Source organism: Saccopteryx bilineata, chromosome 7 (assembly GCF_036850765.1).
Source record: "Saccopteryx bilineata isolate mSacBil1 chromosome 7, mSacBil1_pri_phased_curated, whole genome shotgun sequence".
Taxonomy (NCBI): Eukaryota; Metazoa; Chordata; class Mammalia; order Chiroptera; family Emballonuridae; genus Saccopteryx; species Saccopteryx bilineata.
Genome location: NC_089496.1, coordinates 59367803 through 59394326, shown reverse-complemented (window position 1 = coordinate 59394326; position 26524 = coordinate 59367803). Strand labels below are relative to the sequence as shown.

Here is a 26524-nt window from a genome sequence, read left to right as displayed (position 1 = left end):
GGAGCAAAGATGGCCCGGGCGCTGGGGATGGCTCCTTGGCCTCTGCCCCAGGTGCTAGAGTGGCTCTGGTCGCGGCAGAGCGACGCCCCGGAGGGGCAGAGCATCGCCCCCTGGTGGGCAGAGCATCGCCCCCTGGTGGGCGTGCCGGGTGGATCCCGGTCGGGCCCATGCGGGAGTCTGTCTGACTGTCTCTCCCCGTTTCCAGCTTCAGAAAAATACAAAAAAAATTAAAAATTTAAAAAAATAAATTAATTAATTTAAAAAAACCTCTTAAGAAATATGACAGGATTAGCTCTATAGCTACCCTTTTGCCTTTTCTCTTGATGGTGGTTCTCTGAACATTAGACTCGTCACCCCTCCCCCACCCCCGCCAAAGCCCTGTTGGGCTTTCTGTGCACACGGGGCTCCAGTCTGTCCCTCCTGGAGCCCTTGAGAGGCTCCTCGGTGGTGCAGAGCACAGACAAGATGCCCGGACGCCTGGCCTCAGCTCCCTCTGCTAAAGGACAAACTGCCTGCATGAAAATGCAGTGAAAGAAAAAAAAATTAAATTAAAAAAAATTTTTTTTCTTCATATTTATATATATAAACTCTGTCACTTGCTTTTAGAATGGTTCTCAAAAGGTGAAAAAAAATATCTAAATTTCTGGAGATCCTGCTGTAGCTTCCCCTTCTTCCCCTTGCTCCCAGAGTAACTGAATTCTTACACCTCCAGCACTGCAGGGGGACACGAGACCGAATCCGGGTTGGCATCTGTCTGCGAGACAGATAATGCATCGCAGGGGTCAGCCGGTGAATAACGACTGAGGATGTAGGCGGGGATTTTCCAGGACCGTCCTTCCTGGCAAAGACCTTGAAGAGCCCACAGCGAATAGGTGAGCACCGCGCTCTTAAATTTTTTATTAGGCTGTCAGCCCGTGTATCCGCTCCACAAACATGGAGCCCATAAAAGCATACTTTGGTTCTCTTTAGCTGACTTGATGCAATTTTTCCTCCAGTATCGCTGAGTTATAGTTAATGCCCTTTTCTACACTTATGTCTGGGTGGAAAAAAAGAAGTAGGGGAAAGAAACAAGACTGCAAAGCGGGCCATATACAGAAATAGAAAGCAGTAAAGGATAAAGCCACCGAGGCCCCGAGGCCCCTAATAAAGAAGAGTGGACCTCATGTTATGCTTCCTCCGTCTGCATTTTATGTCTGAATGTTTTAAAGCAACTCCAACTTATTCATGTTTATAGCCAGACCAAAAGGTAATAGTATTTGTAGCTATGGAGATGGAATGGGGCTTTTATTGATTGATTTGAGGGGAGAGAGAGAGAGAGAGAGAGAGAGGAGAGAAACATCAGTTTGTTGCTCCACTTATTTACGCATTCATTGGTTGATTCTTGCCTGTGCCCTGAGCAGGGATCAAGCCTGCAACCTTGGCCTATCGTGATGACGCTCTAACCAACTGAGCTTCCCAGCCAGGGCTTAATTGGAATTTGATTTAAACATGGCAGGGAGTCTGCAGTTATCACAGGACACAAATGCACAGCTAATCACCCTGGGGACTCCCCTCACAAGGTGCTGGTGGACAGACATGTCCTTTATGTCCACCAGTTCTTTTTTTTTTTTTTTTCATTTTTCTGAAGCTGGAAACAGGGAGAGACAGTCAGACAGACTCCCGCATGCGCCCGACCAGGATCCACCCGGCACGCCCACCAGGGGGCCACGCTCTGCCCACCAGGGGGCAATGCTCTGCCCATCCTGGGCGTCGCCATATTGCGTATGTCCACCAGTTCTTAATGTTGCAAGTGGACCACGGAGCCAAGGTCTGCAGGAGCCAAGCCCGTGGCAAGTTTGAATGGCATTGATAATCCTCATCACCCTGCTATTCTGAAAATGGCTGAATCGTCCCTTCTTGAAATCTCACGTGATAGACTGGCTCCCATTTTCAGATCTTCTTGTCCATGCACTGTTTATTCTTGATTCTTCAGGTTGGGGCAAAAGTTGGCTTGCAGTTGTACGTTCATGAAACACAGAGTTCTTTTTTGTATTATTATTATTTATCACTTACCATATTGTTTTCCGTATGAACAACTATGAACCTACCTTTGCCCCCCCCACCCCCGTCTGTTCTTCATGCTGGAAGCTCTACTGGAGGTCAGACACCCGGGAGTCACTGACTCAGCACCTGGACATCCCCTTGTCTTCGGCAGATTTGCCCTGTAGGCACCTGCTGTCTTTGGGATTAATGACTTTACCAAGTCTTCTGTTATCCCAGGTTGCATTATTCCAACTCAGTTCCCTGGGGCAGATATGCTCGACTGGCCTATTTGTCATGGTCCAAACGAGACACAGGAAGGATGATTCATGGCCTGTCATTAGTGATACACCCGCTGTCACACTGGGAACCTGCCCCTGTGGTTCACGTGGGCTTACTACACACTAACTTCTTGAAAGAGCTCAGATCCCTGGCTCAGCCTGCCTTTGCATGGAAGAGAAGCAGGGATTCCCAGTTTTCATCTGTAGCCCAGTTCTAAAGCCAAGTCAGACTTTCATTCAAGGTTCAGTGTCCCCCTGAGAATCTTCAGCTCTCTGCAAGCCAGTGTGGAGGAACCCAGGGCCAGTGTTCCCACAGACAGTATTTGACGGGCAAGGTCAGCAAATTGTGGTCAGCATGTGTCCTGTGCTTTCTGTAATTGGGGAATCATTGAATCTTCTGTCTACAGAGCGGTGTCTTTTGTTCATGAGCCAGATGCTCACGTTATTTATGGGGCACTTTGACAACTCAGTGGTTTATGGAGTATATATGAAGAAAGGGAGCTTTTATTAACACCTAATAAAATGCTGCATAACAATGTCAGTATGGAACTTTTAAAGAAGGAATCCTGGATTGTTGTGGGGCCAAGTATAAAGAACTATTTTGATGTTGAATTCAAGCCACACTCCCATCCCTATGGTGTGCGTGTGGGGGGGGGCCTGCTGGCACAAGTGAGGTTTCACTTCAAAGATAAGAAGATTTATTTCACCCATTATAAATTCCTCCCAAAGCAAAGAGCTGTCTTATTAAAATGCTGCAAGTTCGTCCATGTGGGATTTGGGTAAAGGCAATGATGGACAAGCTGCTGTGTCTCAGTGGTGAAAATAGAAATGAATTCAACTTCCTAACAGGAAAGTGACAAGCAAATAAATTAGCCTCCAGGTGATCCAATTTTAGAAAATAATCTAAGACCAAAAAAAAATTGAAATAGAAAGTTCAGAATCTCCAGGTTTCTGTATGGATCATTTGTAATTATTTATAATATAGACATCAAGATTTATCCCTGGCCTCTCTGATTGCTTCTTATTCTTATACTTTTGTTTATCTCTTTCTTTTCTGCTTCCTTGTAAGTGTGAGCAAAAATCACCTGTTACTATGACCAGCATAAAGTATACATGCTGTGTTCGTTCCTGAGAATGGCCAGAGAGTTTCTTAGTTTTTGTCTTTGACTTAAACAAGTGACCACTTCTGCTTAAATATGGGAAAACTATGTGTTGCTCTTGTTCCCAAAGATTCCAAGACATTCATGCCATCCTTTCATTCTAAAAATTCCTCCTCCAAGTTTTGCTTTCCTCAGCGTGCACCATACCCCTAAATTAGCACTTGAGCCTTCTTTTCCTTTGTCTTACTGCCTCATGCAAGGCCAATTGGTCAGAATCCTATAGGTCCCCCAGTGCTTGCTCCATGGGGTAGGGGGAGGAAGGTAGCATGAAGCTGTGTGAAGTCCTAGTTCTTAACTCAGGGGTTTGTCCCAGAATTCGTGGTCTAGAGTGAGGCAGCTGGGACATGGGGGAGCCGGGACTGGCCCTGGTTTTAAGATACTTAAAGCTCCCTCTTCTTACCCAATTATTTTTGAAACCCACCCACCCCGATAAGCACACAAATCAACAATGCTCTGGCCACAAAGAAAATCTTTTCAAATTCCTGCAAGTGAAAGTGATGCCTGTCGTAGCTCCTTCCACCAGATGATGCAATCAGAGTCACGAATAAAAAGCCAACAAAAACAAAACAATCTATCCTGTTCCCAAGCCCAGGCTTCTTAATAATTCGTAAAGAGGACACCACAAATGAAATTCCAGTTATTTAGAAAGGTACAGCTGTGAAGGCACTGAGTGCAGGTCTGCGGGGCATATAACTAAGTTAGACCCTAGAAGAGCTCAAGGAACCAGGTTACGTCCCTATGAGTGAAATCCAGAAAGAAACACACCATCGGACACTCAGACAACCCCTAGGTAACTTTTTTTTACATTTAAGTAGAAAATGATTTAAAACCAAGTGAACGGTTGCAGAATATTGAGTTTTCTGTTTGTTTCCTTTTCTGTTTAGCACACAAAAGCAATGTACAATAACGATTCATCTCAATTATGAATAGCAACATCAAAAATTGTAACTAGGGATCACCACAGGAACAGAAGAGTGGTTTGGTCTTAAGGAATCTATGAATACAATGTAGGGGTTGAGGAAAGGGGAACCCTGATCATCTCCATGTATACTGTGACAAAAATCTGTCCTATGTATCTTCCCTGGAAAGCCTTGATAGTTTGAGAATACCTGAATACTTTTTTTATTATGACAACAAAAGTACCTGTCTTCATACGAGTTAGACAGGGAGACACTGAACTGTCCCGTTAATGTCAGGAGCAAGATCTGTTTGCCACCCAAAGCCCCATTATCCAACCCTGTTCTCAAGTAGTTAAGAATAAATAAGGGATATATTGGAAAGGAGGAAGCAAAAAAAAAAAGAATCTTAGAAACAATGAAAAATCAGTTTTTGTGGTTGATCGTGACGTTGATATACAAAAGCTACTACTTTTCTTCTACACCCAGTTCGAAAATAAAGTGGAGGAATTATTCCATTGAAAATGGTGGTCAAGTGATGTGGTGAAATATGTAGGAATAAACAACGAGCGATGTATAGGACCTGTCGTAACAAAGCGGTAAAACCTACTCAGTGGTGTAAAATTCTATTTGAATACGGGCCTAGAATACAGAATTTTGAATAGAAAGATTCATTTTATAAATTAATTGTGACTGTAGGTAAAAATTGTTTTAAAAAAGATGTATGTTTGTGTATGTGTGAGACTTTGGTTGAGGGGAGTGTTGACTTGAAGATCGATGTATCAATGTGAATATTTGATACTAACATGAGTAAACCCTCAGAAATTTAAAGGCGTTGGTGGAGAGATAATAAAGCAGAAATAGACCAAAACATTTAGAGGAGTTTAGTTCACAAAAGAAAAATGGTGGCATTTTGAACAAGTGGGGAAGAGATTATAATTGTATTACCAAAATGGACTTACATAATTTAGTGGTACAAGTAATCAATCATTTGGAGAAAAAAAAAATCGTGCATCTTTTTCTTTGTTGTTTTTTTCCAAAGTTAGAAGCAGGGTGAGGCAGAGACACACTCCTGCATGCACCCAACTGGGATCCACCCGGCATGCCCACTGGGGGGCGATGCTCTGCCCATCTTGGGCATTGCTCCGTTGCAGCTGGAGCCATTCTAGCACCTGAGGTGGAGGCCATGGAGCCATCCTCAGTGCCTGGGCCAACTTTGCTCCAATGAAGCCTTGACTGTGGGAGGGGAAGACAGAGATAGAGAGAAAGGAGAAGGGGAAGAGTGGAGAAGCAGATGGGCACTTCTCCTATGTTTCCTGACCAGGAATCAAACCTGGGACTTCCATATGCCAGGCCAATGATCTACCACTGAGCCAACCGGCCAGGTCCTATAATCATGCATCTTGACTTCCATTACCTGCGACAAATGAATTTCAGGGAGTTAGCAGGCATAAAGGTAAACAAGTGAAACCATAAGGATTTAGAAAAAAAAATATGAGTAAGTTTATTTATCATCTCAGAATAGGGAGGGCCCTTTAAAATGAGAAACAAATCCAGGCTCTACAAAGGAAAGTATGATAAATGGACAGCAAGAAGTTTACTCTTTCTATATGCCAATAAGGAAATCAACAAAAATAACATCAAAAGACAAGTAATAAACAAAACATTTCAAGACATCAGGCCCGACAGTTCCAAAGGGCACTGGCGAATTAATTAAGATAGAGGCTGATGTTTTTTGCCATTCACTTTTCTAACTAGGCATCCATTTCTTCCTTTATTATGCTTTAAAATGGCGGCGTCATTATTCGGATGGTCAAAATATGGACTACTTTTGTTCGCTTTTTTAAGATACAAAACCCATAAGGCTTATATTCCTCCCCCCCCCCCAAAGCCAAAATGTGGTAAGGATCAATTTTCATCTAGCTATAAGAAATGAAATATTTTCTTTATAGATCAAAACATTTTACTTGTTTCTAAAGGCAGTTTAATAAGAAAGAAATAAAGGACTGGTTGGTGTTTATCCTACCTAGATGGGTAAATTCTGAGGACAGCCTTGCTCCAAAAGCTGTGATTTGAGGATGCCCTGACTGATTGATTTTGTTGGACACTGCGTGTCCTCTCTGAACCTGCCACGGATGCGCACGCACGCACACAGACACTCACAGCTCGTGCGAGCTGCCATCTTCCTCGGGGCAAACCACTCCATGTGCCTTACCCAAAAGGACCAAAATAAGTGGCCAGAGAAGTGTATGCAATGTCCTTTTCTCTGGAAAAAGAAAAAAATCTAATCTTTACTCACGATGTGCCCATTTCAGGGGTCTGATGCCAACAAAAGATCCCCAGGGGCGCAAAGCCTTCTGCAGTTTTGAGCTCTGAGCAGTTATCAGATGGAACCATAAAACAAGAGATATTTCCTTGTGTCTCCCTCTGATATTAAAAAAAAAAAATGAGAACTATCAAAGAGTTAAAGTGACTACTGTCATCTATTAGATCATCTAAGCCAGAGGTCCCCAAACTACAGCCCGCGGGCCACATGTGGCCCCCTGAGGCCATTTATCCAGCCCCCGCCACACTTCTGGAAGGATACCTCTTTCATTGGTGGTCAGTGAGAGGAGCACATTAACCATCTCAGTAGCCAAAAGCAGGCCCATAGTTCCCATTGAAATACTGGTCAGTTAGTTGATTTAAATTTACTTGTTATTTATTTTAAATATTATATTTGTTCCCATTTTGGTTTTTTTACTTTAAAATAAGATATGTGCAGTGTGCATAGGGATTTGTTCATAGCTGGGTTTTTTTTTTTATAGTCCGGCCCTCCAACGGTCTGAGGGACAGTGAACTGGCCCCCTGTGTAAAAAGTTTGGGGACCCCTGATCTAAGCGGTAGGTACTGTCACCATGTAAGTTTTAAAAGGAAGGTTCCCTTTGCTTTTAAAACACCCATCTCCCGGGACCCCACCCATTCAGCCAGCTTTCTGGGCTGAGATAGGCAGACAAGCTGTGGGGAGGCAGGTCCCCCAAAGCCAGAAAAACACAGTATGAGCTTGCCAGTCCCTTCCTGCTGACCACGGAAGCCAGGGGACACATTGTCTCCTCCTGTTTCTGCCACACAAGGAGCAAGAAGAGGTCTCCGCTCTCCTTCCCCCGGTCCCGACACAATTACTTTCATGTTATGCTGTGGGTTGTACGTAACCTCAAATTTCTAAGACTAATCCACTCCAGTATGTGTGCATATGTCTGATGCATTCTTTTTTTTTTTTTAAACATACACACACACACACAGATGGCTTAATTTAGCTTTAGCTATTACATTGGGCTGGTAATTCTAATAAAACTTGACTATGCTTGGGAATTGCAGAATAGAGCCAGCTCTCTGAACTACCCAGTGTCTCCCGGGCAACATAGAATCTGCAGAAATCACCCCCCCCCCTTACTTGACTGGGTCTGCTCCTTCCATAGGCATCAGGCTGGTGAAAACATAATTTGCGAGATCACCTGGGTCTTCCTCTCTTTTGGTTTTTAAACGTTGAAACAGCGTTAAGACAATCCCCACCCCCACCCCCGCCGTCTTTGGTCAGTAACATCTGCGTTGTAGGGATACCAGCTGTCCGGTTTTTCTGTTTTCATTTGGTCTCGTTGTGGTTCCTGTCACCCGTTACCGGTTGGGATGGGTTTAGTGAGGGTGGTTTATCGTTATGTGTGGGTCCCCATCTAGGTTGGTACATAAGCCAAAGCGGTTGCTGAGCGGTCACGGGGACCTTCAGGACAGGTGACATGCGGGCATGCAAAACCAAGGTGGCAAGGCCTCCAGGGCACTCCGGGCCACCCCCACCTCCCCACAGGGGCTCGCCAGGAAGCGGGGACCGGGCAAAATGACCTTTCAGGGGGAGCGAGGATGTCCAGCAGCCCATCTGAAAGGACCAAACCCAAACGGGCTGACCTCCTGTCCCTGAAAGCGACAAGGGGGCCATCACCAACGTGACTGACAGGGGCGCGCGATCGGGTTTCCCTCCTCCGCGCAGGTGGGGACCCAGGCCAGTCACGCGAAGTCCTTGGACACGGCCTCGACGAAGTTGGGCGCGGACATGAGGATGCCGATGGTGCAGATGATGGTGAAGACGGAGAAGGCCATGAGGCACAGGCGGTCCACCACGCAGGCGGCGAACTTCCACTCGCTGCACACCTCCGCGCTCTCGTCCTGGCCGCGGAACCGGTTGGCGATGTAGCGCACCTCCTCCAGGATCCTGGCGAGGTCCGGGTCGCCCTCGGAGGGCTCGTCGTGCGCGTGCGCCGGGGAGCAGGCCAGGCGGCCGCAGACGACCCCCGAGTCCGGGGTCGGGGCGCAGTGCACGCCGTCCAGGCCGCGGAAGCCGATGTAGAGCAGGTTGCCGTTGGCGGCGGGCGGCCCGGCCACGGCGCCCGTCTCCACGCTGGCGAGGCTGCAGCGGCGCGGCGCCCGGTGCTGGCAGGCCGGGCGCACCTTGTCCTCCCCGGGCCTCTTCATGCGCAGGAACCAGGCGCACCAGTTCAGCAGGATGATCCTGGTCTGGGGAGACGCAGCGGGGCGTTAGGGGCGCGCGCACCGGCCAGGCCCTTCCTGCACCACCAGCCCCGGCTTCCTGCGTCCCCGTCCCCATCCCCGAGGGTGTGGCGGACGCCCCTATCCCACGGGGACGGGCGGAATTCTCCTCTGCGATGAGCACACCTCCACGTGGGAAGAAAACCCCTTCTTAGAAAGACAGCCCGGAGCAGGGCACGAGGTTTCCCCTCTCTGATCCTTCCTTATCTGTAACCAGGGGCCACCCTCCCTCACTCTGTGTCAGGTACCCAGAGCGCACAGCAAATTCCCAGGGGCCTCCCGGAAGGCTTTTAGATTGACAAGGGCACCCGGGTGACATCTGGCAGATGTTGCCAAACCCCTGGCTTGAAGTGGTTCACCCTGTCACACAGCAGATCGCTACACCCCTTGAAAATGATGCCGTATGGTAGCAAAGCGAGCTTTGTTTTGTTTTTGTTTTGTTTTTAAAGCAAGTGAAGAGACCCCCTGGCCAGATAGCTCGGTTGGTTAGAGCATCATCCTTAAAGGCAGAAGTTGCAGGTTCGATCCCCAGTCATGGCACACAGAGGAACAGATCAATGTTCCTATCTCTCTCTCTCTCTCTTTCTCTCTTCCTCTTTCACTTCCTCTCTCTCTCTCTCTAAAACCAATACGATAACTGTTTTTTAACAAAGCAAGTGCAGAGAAAGTCAACAAAAAGCCGAGGAGACAGGCACTGGCCCAACAGGTGCTGCGATGTCAAAGCTCATTAAGTTGCTTTGACATGTTTCAAAAGCAGACTTGCCCTCAGGGGGCTCTGAGGGGGAAGAGAAAACACAAGGCCCTCGGACACTAAAGGCATATTTACCGAGAGAGTTTAGAGCCTGTCACCTAACTCCTTAGTCTGCAAGGAAGACCGGGTGAGATCACAGGAGTGGGAGCACTTTGAACAGACTGCCCACCATTCTGTAAAGGGCCCAAAAGTAAACATTAGTTCAGCCCGGTGGGCCATGAGACCTCTGTTTTTTCCTCAGCTCTGCTGGAGTCACAAAAAATCACCCACAGACACTCTAAAAAGCAGTGGTCCCCCAACCCCAGGGCCACGGACCGGTACCGGTCTGCAGAGAAAGAATAAATAGCTTACATTATTTCCGTTTTATGAACATCGTTCAGACTTTATATTTAAGTCTGAACGATGTTTTATTTTTAAAAAAATGACCAGATTCCCTCTGTTATATCTGTCTAAGACTCACTCTGGACGTTTGTCTCGGTCACGTGATACAGTTATCCGTCCCACCCTAAAGGCCGGTCCGTGAAAATATTTTCTGACATTAAACCGGTCTGTGGCCCAAAAAAGGTTGGGAACCACTGCTCTAAAGGAACAGGCAGGCTGATTGCTAAGAAGAAGAAGAAGAAGAAGAAGAAGAGAAGAAGAAGAAGAAGAAGAAGAAAGGGAGGGAGGGAGGGAGGAAGGAAGAGAAAGAAAGAAAGAAAGAAAGAAAGAAAGAAAGAAAGAAAGAGAGAAAAAAAGAAAGAAAGAAAGAAAGAAAGAAGAAAGAAAAAAGAAAATTCACTTGTAAAAGTACTTAGTGGGCCGGCTTTGGCCACCAGGGTCATAGTTGGCGGACCTCTGACCCAAGGTGTTTTATAATCACGGGTTGCCCACGCACGTAGATGATGACACTGGAGAAGAACCATGCTCTTGTGTGTCCCTCTTGTGGAAATAAGGGAACCATCTGGAGCCTCCACCCCGATACGGAAAGGCATTTTGGCAAGTTTGTTTGGGTCAAGAACCTGACAACTGGGCCCGTTCCCTGAAACTATCCAGAGACCAGTTTTATTTCCATTCTGGTTTATGACTCTCGGCCAATTCCGCCGGCCACCCACAGGGTCCGTCTTCCATCTGTGAGCACGGGCAGTGAGTTGTAAAGTTCATGTCCGCGGCACCTTCTTGGCAATCATTTCTATGACCTCACAGTTGAGTGCGGTAGAAATCACACTAGCAGTTTCACCTCGGCTATCAAGGTAACCCTCGGCCATAGCAGCAGGTGGCTCTCCATATATCCTGCCCGCATCCCATGATTATATCCCTCCAGAGCCGGGAAGAGTCCTGTCTACTGACCCTCGTAGGCTTTCCATGCTCAGTAAGATCAGAGACATCTGTCCCACATAAATCTTCAGGCCACGGTGGCCCTCCACATCTTGGGCCTTTGAAGTCAATGTACGTCCCCGATTTACAGATAAAGAAACTGAGGTTCAAAGAGGCCAATGCGTTGGCTCAGGGTTTCACAGGTATCACATCACCTAATAGAGGTCGACTTCTGCAGCCTGATGTGTAAACACCTCTACTGGGTTCCGTCCCAAACTCCTGGGGCTGTTGTCCAGCCTCACCTGGACCAGGGCCTGAGAAAGCATGGTGGGCCTGAGTGCCTCCAAATGAGAGGCAGCCAGCCGGGCACCCGGAGAGCTGAGTGGTAGGGCCAACAGCCTGTCCTGCTGTGCGGTGGCTCTGTGCCTCCCCCGGGGTCCCATCTCCCACGCCACCACGTCGATTTTGAATGCCAGCGCCTAAGTCGTTAGCTTTCAAAGTGAAGGCATCGCTTCCAAAAGATGGAGCCATCTCTCCTGGCACCTATCAAACTGTGCTCGTGACCCCTTCTGTTAGGTCACGGTTTTGTTTCTGCCTGTGCAAATGTCATATAATGCCACTGCACCCGGCAGTCTCTTGATTGTAGCAACATATCATCATAAAAACCCCTTGGAGGCTGTTTATGTTTCAAATACACTTGGAAAGAGGAAAACGCAGTGTGCTGTGTAAAATGGGAGAGGGAGAGAGAGGGGGAGAGAGAGAGAGAGACAAGCTTCCCACTTCATTTTCAGCCACTGGTCTTCACTCTTGCGCTGAGAGACACATAATTATTGCTCTTAATGAAGTTTTTTTTTTTTCCTGGGGGGAGCTGTCAAGCATTACCAGGGCCTTAAAACTAGTTTGGCGTCTTTATGTCTTACCTTCCTTATTTTGACATCAGCCCAACCGTGAGAAATAAGACTCTGTGTTGATATTTGCATAAACCAACCCCGGAAGGGTAAAAAGAAGGAACTAATTCCAATGGTTATCGGTGTGGGTGGTGGGAGGAGGTTGAGGGGCGGGGACGACAGGGACAGAATTTCTGTACCTGTAATTTTACTTTGGTAGCCTGTCAGTGTATTGTGGCAGGGTTATAAGAAAGTCAGGTGAGGAAGTCTTCAATAGGTGAATGTGTACACAGGTGTCCCAGCTTGGTAAGGAAAGGATCTTCTCAGAACAAGCCCGTTTACGGGGGCGATGTGCCCTGTATGTGACAATAGGAGATGGCTCCATTTATGGAAGCTCAAGCTACTCACTGCTGATGCAGTGAGCCATGAGAGGGGGTCATTTTGCAGGGTAAGAACTCGCCATGGGAAAGGAAGTAAGAGGACACAGTCACTTTGTCGAGCCTTTTTTTTTTTTTTTTTGAGATTCCACATATGAGTGAAACACAATGTAGGGTACTTGATTTCTCTGCCTCATTTCACTAGCATAATGTGCTCTGGGTCCATCTATGTTGTCGCAAATGGTAGGATTTTCTTTCTTTTTTACAGATGAGTCATATTCCACGGTCGAGAGGCACGAGGACTTCTATGGCATCCATTCACTTATTGATCTAGGCATCTAGGCTGTTCCCAGATCTTGGCTCTTATAAATAATGTTGGGAAGTCTTATAAGCGGTTTTAACCTTGGCTGGCTTTAAAAGTATACAGGCTGCAAACTGACAAAATTGAAATCATCAAAACTAGTGGCCGTCCCTGCGTTGACTTTGGGTCACTGTAAATTACGGCACGATAGATAAATACCGTTAGAAGGCCCAGAGCTCCCTGTTCCTGGAAGTCACACAACATGCATGCTTCTATCTTGCAACGGCATTTAGTGCCTTGGTAAGTCCCGGATACCCTTCCGAACTTGGATGCCAGGGTCTCAGAAGACGGACTTATTTCTGACAGGAGAGGGCTTCCTTAGTTTCCAACAATCTAGGCCACTCTCTCTGGACCGGAAGACTGGAAGGTCTGCAAGGCCCGAGTAAGAGGCAGGTGGGGTCAGCCCTCTCCTGCTGGGGGTCTGCCGCACCACGGTGAAGTGGGGAAAACCCAGGGCCTGGTGGGCTTGAATGTCCAGGCGGGTGGGTGTGCAGCAGTGGACACTGAACTGGAAAGGCTCAGAGCACATGTTGGGGAACGTCTGCAAACATCACACCATTGTTTGCTCAGCAGCAGAGGAGGTGGGCGTGACCAGCAGAGAAAGTGGGTGTGGCCTGCAGGGTGGGTGTGGCCTGCAAGGAGGTGGGCATGACCTGCAGGAGGAAGTGGGCATGGCCCGCAGGGATGGGTACCCTCTGCATGGGTATGAGTGTGGCCTGTGGCCTGCAGGGGTGTGGGGGGACCTGCAGGGGTGTGGGCGTGGCCTGCAGGGAAGTGGGTGTGGCCTGGGCCAGGACAGGCTATTGTGTTCAATCCTTTCTTTTTCATCTATTTTCTTTTATCCATTCCCCGTTCCACTGGAAACTTCTAACCTTTGTTTTCTAGGATTTCGATTAGACGACTTCCCTCTGTGTCCTGAATGCGTATTTTGTACACTGCTCGCTCTATTTCCTACTGTTTGGAGGACCCAAGGTAAGCTGTGTGCTTAGCTCTTGTTCCCTTGCATCCAACCGCCGCATGGGTCTCCACAGTGTGCGTGCAAAAAGCAGTAAGTGGTTTGAAAATCACTGTGCTAGCCAAACCCACCTGGCAGCGCGCATGAGCCCGGCTCTGGGTGTCCAAGTGTAAGAACAGCTCCCAGGGCGCTGAAAGCATGCCCCCCACCTCTAATCCCCCCCCCACACACAGACGCGCAGGCAGGGGAGGTCACCTGAGAAGTCCCACCCTTACTGTAGGAATCCTAGCTGCCGTGGGGTTTTCAAACCCCCTCCAGGGAGGGGCCCTGACTCGCTGCGGGGCGGGGCGGGGCGGGGCGGGGCAGGAGGAACGGACCCACTTGGGCATCTTGCCGCCGTCGGGGTCGTGGTGGTGGTACTGCAGCACAATCACTGTGACGACCACGGAGAGGCCCACGATGATCATGGTGCTGGCGAAGTACTGAGCTGCAGAGAGAAGGGACGCGGGGTGAGACTCCACCTCCACCACACCAACCTCCTCCGGGGACGGGAGTGGACCCATCTCCAAGGAGATCTACAGCACCTCGCAGGAGGTGCGATGCAAGAGTTCCCGCGAGAAAGCACGTGGACCGCTATATGTTGCAACTGAAAACACCTGGGTGATGAGAAGGATCGTGATCCGGTAAGGCACGGGCGTGCTGCAGGTGCGATCAGGGCAGACCAATGGGTCCCTGGGAGGAACTTCTGCAGGTGGACATTTGAGACATCAAATCAGCACCAGGGACCACAAGGGGAAGGAGAGCGAACCACACCACGACTGTGGTGGGCTGAATTGTGTCCCCTTAAAATTCCTGTGTCAAAGCTCTAACTCCCAGGACCAGAGAAAGAGACTTTCTTTGGAGATGGGGCCTTTGAAGAGTAGATTCAATTAAAATGAGGTTGTGAGTGGGGCCGGATCCAGTCTTACTGGTCTCCTTGTAAAAAAAAAAAAGAGGGGACATTTGAACCCACAAAAAGACACCAGTGACCCACACAGAAAGGGAAGCCCAGGTGATGACACGGTGAGGGTGGGCACCTCCAGGCCAAGGAGAGAGGCCTCAGAAGAAACCAACCCTGCCAACGCCTTGATCTTGGACCTCCAGAACGATGACCATATACATTTCTGTTGTGTCAGCACCCCCCCACACCTAGTCTGTGGGATTTTACTGTGACATCTCTAGCAGATGAATACAATGACCTAGGGAGGGTACCAGGGTCAAGGGATCTCACAGCTGAAATGTCAAAACAGAGGTCAAGGCCAACAGCATTCCGTCCTTCCAGATGTGAACTGTGGATGGGCCAAGCATTTCCTCCTCCATCGGCTCATCCGTCAAGGTAGAGCCCGCCCGCTGCCTCACGGAAGACGGTTTCTGTCCCAAGTCCCCATTCGGGCACTGTGTGGGAAGGAATGACCTAAGACCATCAAGGTGAAAGATGGTTCCTCGTCCTCTGGACGGCCATTGGGAAATAGGACGCCCACAAAGGCCTTTCACACCAATCAGTGGTCTCTCTGGCCAAAATACCGCACGTACAGGGAGCTCCACCGAGAAGGACCTTCTCCATTCACGAAGCCTGAGACTGTCCAGGAAGGCTCCCCATTCCTACCCACCCTAGTCAATGACCCAGGGTGCCCCCAGGCGGCGTGGGCCAACACGAGTGGTCACAGATGCCGTGCAGTTTCCGTCCTCCCCTGTCAAGGGGGAATGGTGACTCCCACATTAAGCCTAATATTCCCCTGGGAGAATTCTGTTTGTTCTTGTCCTTGCATCTGGCCTGTAGGGCTGGAGCCCTGGCCAGAAAGTGAACCCTGGCTTCCCTGGTAAGGGTACCGGATCTTGACCACTGTACCTCTGAGCATGTTTCTACTTGTTCCCATTCAAGGAGGCCCCCAGCCACCAGCGATGCTGTCTCCTGTATCTTCTGTCCCTCCCTGGGAAGAAGGTCATGCTTTAGACCTATGTGTTCTGCTCATGTATCCTCACATGCATTCACTTTATACAGAGACATCGAGTTATCCCAGGAAACGGTGGGTAAGAATTAAAGTATGGTTGTTTCCATGTCTTGGCCACTGTGAACAGTGCTGCAATGAACACAGGGCTGCATGTGTCTTTACGTACCAATGCTTTTGAGTTTTGGGGGTATATACCCAGTAGAGGAATTGCTGGGTCATAAGGTAGTTCTATTTTCAGTTTTTTGAGGTACCACCATACTTTCTTCCATAATGGTTGTACTACTTTACATTCCCACCAACAGTGAATGAGGATTCCTTTTTCTCCACAGCCTCTCCAACACTTGTTATTACATGTCTTGTTGATAATAGCTAATCAAAAGGCGTGAGGTGATATCTCATTGTAGTTTTGATTTGTATTTCTCAAATAGCTAATGAAGATGAGCATCTTTTCATATACCTGTTGGCCATTTGTATTTTTTTCTGGGAGAAGTGTCTGTTCATGTCCTCTTCCCATTTTTTTATTGGATTGTTGTCATTAGATGACTGGATAAAGAAGATGTGGTACATATATACTATGGAATACTACTCAGACATAAGAAATGATGACATTGGGTCATTTACAACATGGATGGACCTTGATAACATTATACTGAGTGAAATAAGTAAATCAGAAAAAACTAAGAACTATATGATTCCATACATAGGTGGGACATAAAAATGAGACTCAGAAACATGGACAAGAGTGTGGGGGTTGGGGGGGGAGAGGGAGGGAGTGGGGGAGGGGCACAAAGATAGAAGGTGACGGAAGACAATTTGACTTTGGGTGATGGCTATGCAACATAATTAAATGTCAGAATAACCTGGAGATGTTTTCTCTGAACATATGTACCCTAATTTATTCATGTCACCCCATTAAAATAAAATAAAAACCCCAAACACATACAATAACCCATTCTAACAACTTTATGAGCATTCTTTTACACTAGTTTTCTTCAGAGAATGATCTGTAAGCACATATACAGAGAGGGGTTTAGTTTCTCTAATTTTTCCCTTTTTATTCCATGAGATATTCTTTACATAAAATTAATTGGAACTCGTAAAAAAAAAAAGAATTAAAGTGTGAGCCTTTCTCATTTTTCACAAAGGGTTTGTGGGCACACAATGATTCCTGATAAAAAAAAAATAATGAATCTCTAATGGTAGAATCCTTTGACTCCCTAACAAGCATGAAGGGGAGAATTAGAGAGGAACCGTTTCTGCATCTTAGAGGCAAACTGCAAAGCTGGACTCCGCGCTCCCCTCTCATGGGCGCCCAGCTGAGCAGAGGTCGTGAACCTTTCTGAATAGTCACAGTAATCCGTCTCTTCATGGCAGAAAGCAGGGGCCAGGGCAGCTGTCTGTGATCTTGGGAGCACATGCGTTGCTCCATCCTGTGCTAGGAAATCCCGGGCACCCTTCAAGCCCACGTCTCCGAGGGGAGCCCGACATGCGCTTACCTATCAAGGGCACCGAGTCGGATGTAGCAGGCATGATCTCAGCCACTAGCAGCATGAAAACCGTGAGCGAGAGCAAGACTGTTATCCCTAAAACAAAACAAAACCATAGGGCGCCTGAGACAGACCGGCCACCAGACCTCAATGCCATCGAACAGTTGGGGGGCTGGCTCCCCTGTGGTTCGAAGAACCCGGGAGTGGCTGGGAGAGGAGAAGGTGGTGTGTCTAAGACATTCCTGAAACCAAGGGCCTGGTTTTGGTGTGTTTATGGGATGGGCGTTGCTCTGGGGAAAGTCACATCATTTACCAGCATACCAGAGAAGTCCCTGGTGGGGTCAGATTTCGGGAGACAGAACTTCAGAAGACCAACACAAAATGAAGCCTTGGAGTTAGTGCTAGCATCCCTCATTGTCTTTATCCCATGATCATGGAGAGGTACAGTCTCATTTGGCGGGAAGAACAAAACAGCCCATTCGAAGGCTTTGCCGCATAGCAGCTGTGACAACCTTGGAGGAACTGGGCTTGGGAATGATTATCTTCTCTGTGGACTCAGTATGCTCTCTGGTCTTGCTGAGAATTGGAGACACTCCTTTCACTATTCTAAATCTCACGTTATCTTCCGATGGGATGACCCTTGGGAACGGCAGTGTGTAGGGGCGCGTGGCACAGTCAAGATGGTCATGGATTAGACTGAGTTATTTCCTGTGCACAACGCGTGCTCGCAATGCTGGCTGGTTGCCACCAAAAGGCAGATGGGGTGGTGGGAGGGAAGAAAACCCAAGTCCCCCTATCCTCCGTGTGGGATCGGAGATGCTATGGAATCTCAGGAGGGCGTGGCATCCAGCTCTGAGCCGATGTCATGAGTCTGTGGTGTCAGGGAGACGTCCCGGACTAGGAGGTCAGTGTGTGACATGCCCCACAGACCCTGTGACATCTCTGCACCCACAGCCCCCTGCTGTGCTCCGGCACTCTCCACAGTGACTCCCACAGAGGAGACCTCCAGGCAGAACCCTCCCAGCAAAGACGGGGTGCTTACCAAGGGAGATCTTCTCTCCGGAGTCTGCAGGGAGCAAGAAGACCAGGAGGGCCAGGGCCGAGATCAGCACACAGGGGATGAGCAGGTTGAGGCCGTAGTAGAGGGTCCTGCGGCGGATGGTCACCGTGAAGGTGACGTCCGGGTACGGCTCCTTACAGCACTCATAGAACCGCTCGTTCCGCTTGCCAGGGATACCTGCATGGGGACAGGGAGAGAAGGAACCGTCGTGCAAGCGAGATCACCCTAGTTGTTTCTTTTCTTTTTTCCTTTCTTTCTTTCTTTTTTTTCTTTTTGTATTTTTCCGAAGTGAGAGGAAAGGAAGCAGTCAGACAGACTCCCACATGCGCCCTGACCAGGATCCACCTGGAAAGCCCACCAGGGGGTGATGCTCTGCCCATCTGGAGTGCTGCTCCATTGCAACCAGAGCTATTTTTAGCACCTGAGGTGGAGGCCATGGAACCATCCTCAACACCCAGAGCCAACTCGCTCTAATCGAGCCATGGCTGAGGGAGGGGAAGAGAGAGAGAGAGAGAGAAGCAAGAGGGGGAGGGGTGGAGAAGCAGATGGGCGCTTCTTCTGTGTGCCCTGGCTTGGGAATCGAACCCAGGACATCCGCACACTGGTGGCTGATGCTCTACCAGTGAGCCAACCAGCCAGGGCCTCATTATTGTTTTTTATTTAAAATCTTCCCATGACTGGGAGCATGCTATCCAACATGATTTTCAGAACAGAGTAGATTTGAATGATGTAGGGCGGCTTACATTGGCACTGGCTCATGGAAATGCTGCTTACCCAGTGCTTTGTAAGAAGCACTGCATTATCTAATTGCTTTCGTCTCTAATCCCCCCAGCTCTCGATAAATCACGGAGAAGGCCACGGGGTGCAAGGACTGCTCACGCCAAAGTGCAGCGTGGGCGTTCCCAAACTTTGAAGCACAAGCCCGGGACGGAGAGGGGGAGACAGCGGCTTTCCCCTCCAGACAGCGAGCCTCCAGTCTCCACCGGGCTTACCCATGAGGTCCCAGAGCCTCCAGTCTCCACCGGGCTTACCCATGAGGTCCCAGAGCCTCCAGTCTCCACCGGGCTTACCCATGAGGTCCCAGAGCCTCCAGTCTCCACCGGGCTTACCCATGAGGTCCCATTCTCCGTTCGGGATGTAGCCGCTGATATCCGCCTCCTGCATCTGGAGGTCCAGGGACCACCCTCCGTACGACCAGGACCCAAACTTGAGCGTGCACTGCTGCATGTCGAAGGGGAACCAGCGCACGTCGATGTAGCAGGAGCTCTTGAATATCCCTGCGCAGACGAGAGGCCCCGTCAGACACTCAGCGGCCGCACACACCGCCGGCGGGGAGGGCCAATGGGTGTGGCCACCGGGAACCAGGCGGGAGTCACCTCAAAAAAAAAACAAACCAGCCTGACCTGTGGTGGTGCAGTGGATAAAGCGTCGACCTGGAAATGCTGAGGTCGCCGGTTCGAAACCCTGGGCTTGCCTGGTCAAGGCACATATGGGAGTTGACGCTTCCAGCTCCTCCCCCCTTCTCTCTCTCTCTGTCTCTTTCTCTCCTCTGTCTCTCTCTCCCCCTCTCTCTCCTCTCTAAAAATGAATAAAAATAATAATAATAATATTTTTTAAAAAGCCTTACATCTTTCCAGACTAATGTCCAACCCTAAAAAAATAAAAAATAAAAAATAAAAAATAAACCAACCAGAAACAAAAACAAGAGCATCGCCCCCTGGTGGGCATGCCAGGTAGACCCCGGCTGGCCGCATGCGGGAGTCTGTCTCTATCTACCTCCCCGCTTCTCACTTCAGAAAAATAAAAACAAAATAAAACAAAAAAATCTGAGAACTAGAACTACCCCTCTGATGGTGGCAGACACGAGAAAGGGCACTTCTGGAGCTGATGCGAAATGTTCTAAAACTAGACGGCTGCACAACTCCATGAAGTTACTAAACAAACACGTCGCTGAATCACACATTTGAAACGGGTGGGCAGATGGTATGCTGTGTGAGTTTACTATCCACCAAATAAAGCTGTGAAAAAATAAAAATAAAAATAGGAGGTGGCAATAAACCCAAGTGGCTCTTTCATAACCAAAGTCTTGACGTCGAAGCTGGTGCCCAGAACACGCTCTGCCTGTTCTTAGCTTCACGGGGCAGAGAAGAACCCCGATTCCCCCACCCCACCCCACCCCACCCCCGCCGCCAGGGGCACGCCCTGCCCTAAGCCACGCAGTCCCACAGGCTCCCAGCAATTTCCCAAGCAGCCTCCCAGAGCCGCAGAGGCTAGGATATGAAAACAAACCCCAGACACAGGTGGCTCAAGGGTCAGGAGCTCTGCTGACCCTCTGTCGCTAAACTCAGCCTCAGTCTTCAAAAACAGTCAGAGGCACTGTGTTCTGCAGGTGTGTACAGGAGTGTGTGTCTGTGATGTGTGTGTGAGTGTGTGTGTGGAGGTGGTTGCAGATTTTCCGGGAGCAGCAAACTCATCCTGGAATTTGATGGAAAAGTACATCTAAAAAATCGTCTAAAGGATTTTTCAAATCTTGTTGCTATTCATAAGGCGTGAGGCCATGTTCCAGAGCCGTGAACCAGTCAGTCTGCACCGGGGTCCTGTGAGTCCACAGAAATGAGGAGGTAGAAAAGGGTTGATCCCAGGAAGCGGTTAACCACTGACCGGCTAAGAGAGGGGAGAGACACTCACTCAGAACTAAGTCATAGGCCCTGGCCGGTTGGTTCAGTGGTAGAGCGTCGGCCTGGCGTGCAGGGGTCCCGGGTTCGATTCCCGGCCAGGGCACACAGGGGAAGCGCCCATCTGCTTCTCCACCCCTCCCCCTCTCCTTCCTCTCTGTCTCTCTCTTCCCCTCCCGCAGCCAAGGCTCCATTGGAGCAAAGATGGCCCGGGCGCTGGGGATGGCTCCATGGCCTCTGCCCCAGGCGCTAGAGTGGCTCTGGTCGCGACAGAGCGATGCCCCAGGGAGGGGCAGAGCATCGCCCCCTGGTGGGCGTGCCGGGTGGATCCCGGTTGGGCGCATGTGGGAGTCTGTCTGACTGTCTCTCCCCGTTACCAGCTTTGGAAAAATACAAAAAAAAAAAAAAGAAGAACTAAGTCACAAAGGAGCTTAAGTCCCATGGAAGGCCCCTGATCTGGGATCTAACTGGCAGGTGCTCCTCAAAGCCCATCCTCAAGAAGCTGGTCCCACACATCCCCCATCTCATCCCAGAGAGAGAGAGAGAGACGTGTGTGCTGGGGCACCGTCAGGACTGACACCTCAAACTCTCCTTGCCTAACTGTAGAAGGGCCGATGAAGTGAGCTTACCTGGAGGGAGATACTGGCAATGCCCAGAAGAATTCACTAACACGTTGGTGTGGAACGTGGCATCAAACCGCTCGTCGGCGCTGGAAACAGAAAAAGGCCCTTGTGAACAGGCGCTGCCTCCTCCTCCCCACCCCCACCCGGGTGCCCTCAGCTCTGCCATCGCCGCAGTGCGAGCAGCTTGGAGGGGTGCTGGCCACCCCAGCACTGGCCTGCACGAGGGTTTTGCAGCTGACCTGGGGAGGTCTTCTCAGGGACAGCTTCAGAGGGGCCGCTGTCTGCCCCCACCACCCATTTTGTATGAATGGTGATTTTTCTCATATGCATCAGAAACCAAGTTCTTAGCAAAAATTACACCTGAAGACAATTTAGGAGGACATGAGTAGCAGACGGGAAGTTCCAGTCTATCTGCAGGACAGAGGGAGTAGGACACACTGCCACTGTGACCCCCATGAGGACAGGGACCCTGTCCCTCTGTGTTCAAAGCTTGAAAGGGACCATTCTTAGGAGGTGCTTAACCAATGCATCTTTTTTTTCTTTTTTCTTTTATTCAGTGAGAGAAGAGGGGGCAGAGAGACAGACTCCCTCATACACCCGGACCAGGATCCACCCGGCATGCCCACTAGGAGGCGATGCTCTGCCCATCTGGAGCGTCGCTCTGTTGCAATCAGGGCCATTCTAGCGCCTGAGATGGAGGCCATGGAGCCATCCTCAGTGCCTGGGCCAACTTTGCTCCAATGGAGCCTTGGCTGCGGGAGGGGAAGAGAGAGACAGAGAGGAAGGAGAGGGGGAGGGGTGGAGAAGCAGATGGGCGCTTCTCCTGTGTGCCCTGGCCGGGAATCAAACCCGGGACATCCACACACCAGGCCGATGCTCTACCACTGAGCCAACCTGCCAGGGATGGTTTTGCTTACTTCAAGTGAGAATTTCTTCTTGCCTGTTGTTTTATGTGGACAACAAAGACCAGGAGCATCTGTGAGGATCTGCGAGTCAATTCCGGGAGGACAGAAAAAAATAACCAACTCCCTCCAAGCTCTTCCCACACGCAATTGGATTGACTTAATTGAAAAGACCCTTGAGATCGCAAGACAAATGGGGGGGAAAAAAAAAAAAAGAGGAAAAAACCTGTTGCCCTTGGCAATGGCTCACCCGGGTGACCCACTGACTTGCACCGAGGCGGGAAATCGAGATAAATGAAACCAGACCTATGGTCTCCATGATCACAATTCAGATCTTAACAGTCATGATGGCAGTTTTAGGGGTCCTTTCCCCCTTGGCAAACCAGTTTGATAGGGAAACAGCCTGAAAGTCAACCTCTCACAATAAAGGTCGGACTTGCCGCCATTGTGTGATGGGGCCATCGGGGCTGGGGGTGAGGTTTGCTCAGAAGAGGACCCTGTTGCTCAGAACCGAACCTGGAAATAGCTTTTTTTTTCTTGAGGCAGCGGAGAGATAAAAGGCCCTGGACACATCGAGTGGCCCAAAGCCACGGCAGGACCTGGGAGGGGACGGTCTCAGCAGATGCCACACTGCAGGGACCAACCATGCAAACACGGCCGTGTCCAACCCAGAAAAACCCCCTGCCAGGGCCTTCCATGGAGGCAGGCCACGCACACTCTCCAACAGCTCCAATCAGAAAGATAAGTGATTTGGGGGGAAGGCAGACTCCGGTCTTCCTGCATCCTGATGACAAATGTGAAAATAATTGCTTCCAGTCTTCTCCCCAAGATCCCGACTCCAGGCTGGAGCCAAGGCCCCTCCCTCCCTTACCAGGGCCTTCCTGTCCTCCGGTGGACAATCGTTCATCCTTGCCCGGAGGTAACTCATGAGAAGTGTCGACAGGGCATTAGCTGAGGTGTCTTCTTTGTCTCCCTGGCTGCACAAGCTTCCCTTCGCTTCCCTGGGGTGGGAACACTTTCAGGATGTCTTGGTCTTGTCTCTGAGCTCCATCAGGGCCCCCCCCCCCTAATGCGCCCAAATCAATCTCTTCTCTTAGATCTCTGAGGGTTCATGGCTAATTAGTTTTGGGACCCAGGATGGTTCACTGAACTCTCCACAACCCGTGGAGGGACAGAGAGGTGGGTGGACGCCATCCCCCTGCGTCTGCTCGTGGCCTTGGCTGGCCTTCTGACGCAGTGTCAGACGGCTCGTACAAAGGGATGTGCAGAAGTGTGTGAAACAAAGCGTTAAAATTCCATTCCTAGCCTGCTGCCCCACCGTGACGCTCCCTGTGGCTTTGCCTCTATGGAACAAAGGGTACAAAAGAGAGGTGATCGCCCAGCCCTTGGGAGGGAAGGTGCCATTCGTGCTTTTGGGGGGTTACCTTTGGGGGGTTACCGCGTGTCCAAAGATGTTAAGTCATCTGTGCAAATTTACATGTGCGTGAAGGGTGAGTAGAAAGCACAGGAGCAACAGGACCAATGTGGCACTCTGCCCACCTATGAGCTGGTGACCTGTGATCTAGCATTTGGGAGGGACCTCCTACATCAACTGGGGACCTGTGGCCCCTGTCTGAGGTCCCCAAGTGGCATAAAAGTATTCATCTTTAAAAAAAATTTTGTGTTATATTTATTGGGGTGATGTTGCCTAATAAAACGATACACAGCCCTGGCTGTTTGGCTCAGTGGTAGAGCGTCGGCCCGGCGTGTGGAAGTCCCAGGTTTGATTCCCAGCCCAGGGCACATAGGAGAAGTGCCCATCTGCTTCTCCACCCCTCCCCCTCTCCTTCCTCTCTGTCTCTCTCTTCCCCTCCCGCAGCCAAGGCTCCACTGGAGCAAAGTTGGCCCGGGCGCTGAGGATGGCTCCATGGCCTCTGCCTCAGGTGCTAGAGTGGCTCCAGTTGCAACAGAGCGACGCCCCAGATGGGCAGAGCATCGCCCCCTGGTGGGCGTGCCAGGTGGATCCTGGTTGGGCGCATGCAGGAGTCTGTCTGACTGCCTCCCGGCTTCTCACTTCAGATAAATAAAAATAATAATGATAAAATAAAATAAACTGATACAGGTTTCAGGTGTTAACACATCACCTGTACACTGTATTGTGCATTCACCACCTCAAGTCACGTCTCCCTCCCCCACCATCCACCCCTCTCTACCCTCCCCTACCTCCCCCCACCCCCCTTTCCCTTCCATAATCCCAACACTGTCATCTGTGTCTATGAGATGTTTTGCGTTTGGGGTTTTGTTTTTTATTTCTCTTCATCCCTTCCCCTTTTGTACTCATCCCTGCAACCCTCTTCCCCTCTGTTCCCTAAGAGTACCTAAGAGCCTTAAACTCATTGTTAAGAAGCTTCTCCTTTCTTCCTGAAGACCACCCAGCCCTGGTGGGCAGCAGAAATGGGCAGGGGACCCTCACAATAGGCCGAGGGGGAGGTAAGAGGGCTGACCTTGGCCCCCACCATGGCCCTGCCCGCCCCGCCCCGGCCACAGCTGGCTCCTGTCGATGACTGAACGTCCTATCGAATTCCTGTCTCCCATATTTATTACGCAGGCTCTTGCAGTCATGTTCGCTCTTTCTCTCTGGTGTCACTAAAATCAATAAGCTCATCTCCAGAAGCCATGGGCTTGAGCTTCGTCGGCCCCACAGTCCTCAGGGTGCAGGGGTGGGGGCTGCCCCGTCGACTGGCCCTGTGCCCCTGGCAGGAGGCAGTGGGCCCGGCCACCCTGCTGCAAAACATCCCTAGAGAACTCTGCCTGCTGTCCCTCCTGGCCGTGACATTCTGCTCAGTGTCTGAAAACGGCAGAGGCAACAGAGAGGCATCTACCAAGATTTTCATCCACGAAGACCAGCATCATCATGAGGCTTTCTGTCTGAGCAGCTGCTGCAGCTGGGAGAAGCCCAGAGAGGCTGTGACAGCTGCCCAAGGCTGCACAGCACAGGGAGCGACTGAGACGTCCCAGAGGTCAGGCTTTCTGACTACCTTTCGGACTTCCTAAGGGGAAAACCGCAACAAGCCATCATCACCTGGAACACGCCCGTGTGCAGAGAAATCCTTCAACCACAGGCTTCAGAATGAACCAAGCAAGAAACTCCCAAGGTCAGCGCCTGGCCAGCGTGTGTGCTGAGCAAATGTCCCTCCCTGAGCAGCCTGGCCAGCTGGCTGGACACACGGACCTTGTTCAGCATCCATCAGGGGGGTGAAGCAGCCCATCGCGGCCGTGACACAGAGATGGGTGGTGCGTGCAGGGCAGCAGCCACTTGGAAGCAGGGAAAGTGACTGGCATCTCAGAAACCACGAGCGGCTCCCGCTGGGGCGGGAACGTCCAATGGGAACAGGGCACGGCGCGGGATGGACAGGTCATGAGGCCACGCTTACGTGGGGCCACGGCAGGCCCAGAAGGACAGCAGGCCCCCCTCCTGATGGAAGAGCTCCCCCCAAACACACACGCTACTCTCAGAAGCTGACGAGTGTCAGCCAAGCAGGAGGGGACCCTCTTCCCGGGGACAGGCCCATTGATTCAAGAGAAATGAGACCGCCGGCTAAAGCAACGGAAAGAGTTCACGTCCGACATGAGAACTGGAGCCAGCCAGCCTCCTGGAGGCAGGTAGTGTGGGACAAGCACACTGCGATCTCAGGGGACCACCGTGTGACCATGGAGGGCAGTGGCCTGTGGTCAGGGAGACACAGGGCTTCCTTCCCTTCCAGGCACAGGTGGCTGCAGCCCTCACTGGAGGAAAAGTGTGTATCTATATATAGATAGATAGATAGATAGATAGATAGATAGATAGATAGATAGATATAGGCCCTGGCCAGCTGGCTCAGTGGTAGAGCATCAGCCTGGCGTGTGGAAGTCCCAGGTTCGATTCCTGGCCAGGGCACACAGGAGAGGCGCCCATCTGCTTCTCCACCCCGCCCCCTCTCCTTCCTCTCTGTCTCTCTCTTCCCCTCCCACAGTCAAGGCTCCATTGGAGCAAAGTTGGCCTGGGCACTGAGGACGGCTTCATGGCCTCAGGTGCTAGAATGGCTCTGGTTGCGGCAGAGCGACACCCCAAGATGGGCAGAGCATCGCCCCCTGGTGGGCATGCCGGGTGGATCCCAGTCGGGCGCATGCGGGAGTCTGTCTCTCTGCCTCCTCACTTGTCACTTCAGAAAAATACAAAAAAAAAGTGTGTGTGTGTGTGTGTGTG

General features: G+C 50.3%; 1 protein-coding gene across 1 annotated transcript in view; it reads right to left on the bottom strand.

Annotated features, from left to right (window-relative positions):
- Positions 1–7978: 7978 nt before the first annotated feature.
- CHRNA7 (cholinergic receptor nicotinic alpha 7 subunit) overlaps positions 7979–26524 on the bottom strand; it is a 51420-nt gene continuing 32874 nt past the window's right edge. Inside the window, exons 5-10 of the mRNA XM_066239132.1 lie at positions 21404–21483; positions 19209–19376; positions 18082–18276; positions 17049–17135; positions 13939–14048; positions 7979–8901 (exon numbers count right to left, since the gene is read on the bottom strand). Coding sequence (XP_066095229.1) covers positions 8395–8901; positions 13939–14048; positions 17049–17135; positions 18082–18276; positions 19209–19376; positions 21404–21483 — 1147 coding nt within the window. The 3' untranslated portion in view covers positions 7979–8394. The remainder of the gene's footprint in view (positions 8902–13938; positions 14049–17048; positions 17136–18081; positions 18277–19208; positions 19377–21403; positions 21484–26524) is intronic.